At 39.5% G+C, this 5778-nt stretch overlaps 2 protein-coding genes across 3 annotated transcripts in view; one reads left to right on the top strand and one right to left on the bottom strand.

Annotated features, from left to right (window-relative positions):
- The window catches only part of cox17 (cytochrome c oxidase copper chaperone COX17), a 192135-nt gene extending 191296 nt beyond the window's left edge, over nt 1–839 (bottom strand). The window contains exon 1 of the mRNA XM_084362846.1: nt 831–839. The gene's annotated coding sequence lies outside the window, so the exon portion shown is untranslated. The remainder of the gene's footprint in view (nt 1–830) is intronic.
- cryl1 (crystallin, lambda 1) overlaps nt 103–5778 on the top strand; it is a 30707-nt gene continuing 25031 nt past the window's right edge. Inside the window, exons 1-3 of one of the 2 annotated variants that reach the window (XM_084362836.1) lie at nt 103–449; nt 1301–1408; nt 2986–3112. In XM_084362836.1, the coding sequence (XP_084218962.1) occupies nt 424–449; nt 1301–1408; nt 2986–3112 (261 nt within the window). In that variant the 5' untranslated portion in view covers nt 103–423. The remainder of the gene's footprint in view (nt 450–1300; nt 1409–2985; nt 3113–5778) is intronic. The other variant, XM_084362837.1, reaches the window with a different exon arrangement.

Genomic DNA, 5778 nt, shown 5'->3' with positions numbered 1-5778 from the left:
CGCGGCGTGGGTGGGACACGTTCGTTCACAAACCTCTGATTGGTTACTTGCGTGTCAATCATGAATTGGGGTTAATATAATTGGCTGAAACTGGTTCCATCCGTTGCTAGGATACATGTATAAACTAGCCGCTTAATCTTTTTATTTTCCCGCAAACTATGTCATCGTTTTCGTCTTAAACAATGTATGTATAACTGGAACAATAGCAGCTGATTAATGGCGGATATGTCGTTTGTTTGTGATTTGTTTTGGCGGGGAAAATGCAGTGTATTGTAATTTTTGGGATCTTTGGTCCTTCTAGCTTACCGTACTAGCATTTAGCAGCGTGACTTCGGAGGGGTGGTGCTCCTACAGTTTAATAAAAGCAGTGTGGCGTTTGTCAGAGTTCGACTCTTAACTTGTCATTACACGAGCTCTGTTGACATGAAGATCATTACTGTGATTGGCAGGTGAGCAAGAAAAAACTTACGGTGTTAAAGTTTGCTCCCAGGCTTTTATGCTAACGCTACTTGTAGAATGCAATGATTGAACTGACATGAAAGTTAGCATACTGTACTTATAAACTGTTTTAGTGGAAGGATACTGTATTAGGATTTTTCTACTCTTCTGTTATTTTGCACATGATTTGAGTTTAGTGTTCGCATTATGTACTTTCATGTGACTGTTGCGTCACCGTACGAGATTATTCTGAATGCATGCTCTACATTTCGGGGTTTCCTGATTTCTTGTAGTTTACCATGAAACCTTTGCAGCTTCCCTTTTAGTTATGTTTTATTATATACTATTAGCTACAGACCTGCCTCAACCCACTTTATTAAGTAGCTCAGCAGTTGTATTGAGGCTATTAGAACCCACTTTGTGAAGGTTTACACACACACACACTTTAACCTGTTTTCTGTACCTTGTTCATTATTTCTGTGCACCCAGCTGAACTTGGCAGGCCTCTGAGATGACCTCTCTAGACTTGGAAATTAAATACAAGACGTCACCGCTAAATATTTACTCCTTTTTCACAAGTTTTGAGAGTAACTTAAAGTATGTGCATACATACACAATTATCCGTAACATGTAGGACAGAAGATCAAAACCCACTGAAGTGAATATCCACAGCAAGAATTTGCTAAACTGACGCTGACACAGCAGAACCTGCAGGGCCTTTGCTGTGTGACTGACCTCCCTGTGTCGGGAAGGAAGGGTACACCGCTGGCCATTACAAAAACAGACAGGCAAAGCAGGGGAGATACTGCAGCATAATGTAAGACGGCATTTATTTAAGTATGTCCACACGTGTGTGTTTCAGTGGACTGATCGGCCGCTCCTGGTCTATGGTGTTTGTCAGTGGAGGCTACACTGTGAAGATCTATGACAACCAACCAGGACAGGCTGCCAAGGCCATCACAGAGATCAGGTCAGTCCCAATACACAATACAGCTATCTTTGTCTTGTCATACCTATAGGCTGACAGAGGCAGATAAAAGCATGTCCATTAAATGGATAGTTAACCCCTAGACAAAGCCAAACTTATTGGCCCTCTTACCCAGAGAGCAATAGTTGTCATGCCTTTATCTGAATGGTACATCTGCAACTTTAGATTTTCATTGTATTTTCTGGATTAATTGATTAGTTATTTGGTCTATTAAAAAAAAAATGCAGAAAAATGTCGATCAGTGTTTCCCAAAGTCCAAGATGACGTCCTCAAATGTCTTTTTTTTGTCCACAACCCAGAGATCAGTTTTCAGTCATAGAGAGCAAAGAGGAAAGACACCAGAAAATATTCAAATGTAAGAAGCTGGAATTTTGACTTTTTTTTTTTTTAAAACGTACTCAGATCGATTAATCAGTGATGAAAATAGTTGGCGATTGATTTAATTGTTAATGATTTAACTGATTAATCATCGTAGCTCTCCACTAGCTCCCAATGAAAACCAGGTTCACTCAGTTTTGATGTGACTTTTAATGACTCTTGACAATCAGCTACTGTCATGTTGCACATTAGAAATGGTGCTGTGCCATCTACTAGATGTTGCCATGCTCTTACATAATTTACACCAGATCTTATTGCGTTCTGATCAACAGGGCTGTGTGGCTGCAAGACATGAAGAGAACATTAGCAAGACATTTAAACTGTTGCTGTTCTTTCCGCCAGTGCTTGCAGAAAAGACACATGGACATTTTACATGATCAGTGACTTCCTTTTACTATAGGACCCCATGGACAAACACATGCTCAGGCCTAAAATATCTGTCATAGCCTAGTCATTGCTAGTTAAACATTGCTGGTGAATGACAAAGGACTTTTAGTGAAAGCTGCTGTGAAAAACACTGTCAGAAAAAACAACGTATTATAAAGAATACCTACAACCCTTGAAAATAAAACAAACACACACTCTATACCAGGATCTCATTAATGACTTCATTTTATCCTGCTGTGAAAAGCTCATCTGCTGCAGCTGCCTCTGGTGTTTACACTGTTCAGACTCTAGGAGATTCAGTTGTCCATGTGAACAGTAGAGGGGGTCATTGCACTGGTCTTTCAGTCTGCCTTTGTGTGTGACTTTTTGCCGAACAAGCTGTGAGGACTGTCCCTACTCCTGAGCCCTGTAATTAACTTTACATCATATTTGTTTTGACAAACTCATTTTTGTGTGTATGACACTGACACATCTGACAACCGTCGTCTACAATCTGTGCTACCTGGTTTATTGTGGTTTGTATTTTGGCTGGCAAACCAACCTGACAGCATTCAGGCATCTACCCACAGACAAACAATCTCAAAACCTAAGCTGAAGGTTTCTGGCTCAATTCGCAATCTTAATATTAAGACAGTGTTTTCATTGAGCCATTCAAATCTGCTGCATTTACACTTTGGTGATGATTCCTTGTGCACTAAAAGAGTCATATTACATGTCATACAGGACTATTTGTTTCATACTTTGCAGAATGTGTGTGCTTAAGTGTTAACTTCCTTCATGGTGTGTTGGTGCAGGAAGCAGCTGGAGGAGCTGGAGGGAGCCCACATGTTGAGAGGGGAGCTGACCGCCACACAGCAGCTCGCCTTGCTCAGCAGTTATGATGACATGGCTAAGGCGCTGGAGGGAGCCTTCTTTGTGCAGGTGACACACATGACATCATCAAGCGGAACTACAGATAGATTGGTCTCTGCTGATGTTGTTCGTTTTTTATCTTCCACTTGTTTGTCCATCACACATTTGACACTACACATGTATCCCAGACGTGGTCAGACTTTGATGAAACTTGGAGACATGGTGCTTCTCACCAATGCATTGTGGGTATTTTTCACATGTATATAGTGTTGGAAACAATGGGAACACTATGCTGTTTGATTTATCGGTTCATCGATGCATTACAAGCATTAAGTCATGTACCATCAGTCAAATGTTGAGTGATTGCACTAACCTCAGTTCATTATGTTCTGACATTTCTAAATGAACTGATTATCCTCAAGGGGGCGCACCATCATTGGTTAATTTATGTCACATATTGTATGATACCTCAGACCCCAGGGGTCCTTGAAAGGATTCCAAGGAGTCCTCAACAAAAAGGGGAATCACTTATTTTCACCACAGTTTGATCCATACGAAACACTGTGACGGAGTGTATGACTATTTTGGTCATAGGTTTAATTGGATTTCTGTAGTAAAAACCTTTTCAAAGCTAAATTATTATCAGATGGGGGATGCTGGGAGAAAACCTTATCAGTCCTAGGGATCCTTGACATGAAAAAGTTTGAGAATTACTTCTGTTGAAGTATGACCAGATGTTATCCACATGATTCGAGGCCACTTCTCAGTCTGTTTAACACCAGCATTCCAAGCATTAATGATATAAAAAGAAAAAAACTTTTAAAGTTTGTCTCTTTTTGTTTTGTCCTGTTTACTATAATACTTATTTATAGTGAGAACCAAGAAATGTCAGTTTTAAAGTTAAGAGCTCATTAATATGGATGCAGTGCTTTGGATTTTATGTGTAGTAAAGTAATGCATTGACTGTTATGTGTTCCAAAGTAACTAATGCATGAAAGTAATGTATTTGTGATATAATGTGACTGTTTATGGTCTCTCTGACATTGTCTTGGTGTTTTTCTGAAACATTATAATTGATGTTGCTAAAGGACCATCATTTTACAAGAAAGCAACAATGTCTGTATTTTGAGCAAGCCATTGTGGATGATTGAGCTGAGTACAGGACTCTCACCCAAGAGACTGGGGTTTGTACCCCAACTGGAACAATTTATTATACTGTTCACTTATTATTTTTAGAAGTTTAAGTTCACGTTTATTTTCCATTTCTTTTGAATTTTCTGTTGCTGTTGGTCAGGTCTCGGAAAACACGATTTAGGTTAGAATAGATCCTTTCGCAATGTTTAACACGTGTTACGAAGGATAACATCTCCCTTGTGTGTATCTTTCCACTCTTTTCCTCGTAGTTGCAGAGCTGTGACATTACAAAAACATGACTTGTCAGGTGCAATGTTGGTTCCGGAGGAACATTAGTTGTTATGTTCCAGGAACAACACCAACGCTGCGATATCAGATCGTGTGACTGTTAATCATGATCATCTTGACTTAGCTTGGGTTGTTCCTGTCCTTATTATAATTAAAATGAACTTCTCTTAGGCAGATTTGTGTAATGTGATCTTGCTTTTTAATACTTATTTATTCATCAGAGATTTACCTTTTGGCCCATCTCCAATCCAAACCTAAATGTTTTTTAACTAACCTGAATCTATCAGAACATTCTGGAAATATTGTCACGTTTCATGAGTCACTTTATGAACTCTCTGTTAAACAGGGCTTGCCTTTGACAAAAGGTTTAGAAAAGGTTGTCAGGACAAGAGCTGACCTGCAGTTGAAATCATTACATGACATTTTAACAACAAATCACTCATCTAGTCTTTGTCACGCATAGAGCACAATCACAGCCTTAACAATGGGTACATGCTTCTCCTACCTCAGTCATGAGTACCTGAAAATTAACTTTTTACGCCAAGAACATGTCTTGTGTGACATCCTGACTCTGTTGGAGCAGATGGAGGGCCAAAATAAATCAATACGCAACCTGACTGGAACAAAAGAGGACTTATGAGAAACAGGGAAATGCATAGAAAAACGCGAAGTTTCTCGTTTCACAGCGTCATCCCCATGTTTCCTGATGGCGTGCCACCATCCGATGATTTCATCCTCTTATAATCACGTACTGTATCTAGATGAGTTGAGGAAATACAGGAGTTTGTCTCAGTCAGATTAGTTACAGAACAACGAACTCGTGACTGACATTAATCGATACTAGCCTGCCTCTTGGTCTCATACTAGATGTATGGGAACAGCACAGGACATACCATTAGAAAGTCGACCGGCACTCCTCACATTCCTCATCTCTGTTCTGTCAATATGTTTCCACATGGATGTTCTTCTATATCCATGCTGTTTCCCTGTTGGAGGGGAGGAGATATGACCTGCTCATCAGTCAAAATATCAGTTAAAAAAGTCAAATAATTCATGGAGTTGCTAAAATAATAAATAAAACTACAGACATATTAAACAGAGACTATAGCATAGGATGTGCATGTGTTTTTGTGTTAACAGACACCTGCTTACATATTCAGTGTTAATGATTGGAACTTCACATTATTATGCTTGCATTCAGTAGGTATGCTGCTTGCTCAGCCAGTTTTTGCAGTTCTACCTGATGAATGTCGTCTGTAGAGCATATTAACACTCCACTACCGCTTTTTACAGCCACTCCTTAACAACACTCT

The sequence above is a fragment of the Pagrus pagrus genome (genome assembly GCF_965226575.1).
Source record: "Pagrus pagrus genome assembly, chromosome: 9".
Lineage (NCBI taxonomy): Eukaryota > Metazoa > Chordata > Actinopteri > Spariformes > Sparidae > Pagrus > Pagrus pagrus.
The sequence above is the reverse complement of the archived record's forward strand: the minus strand, read 5'-3'. Positions and strand labels throughout refer to the sequence as shown.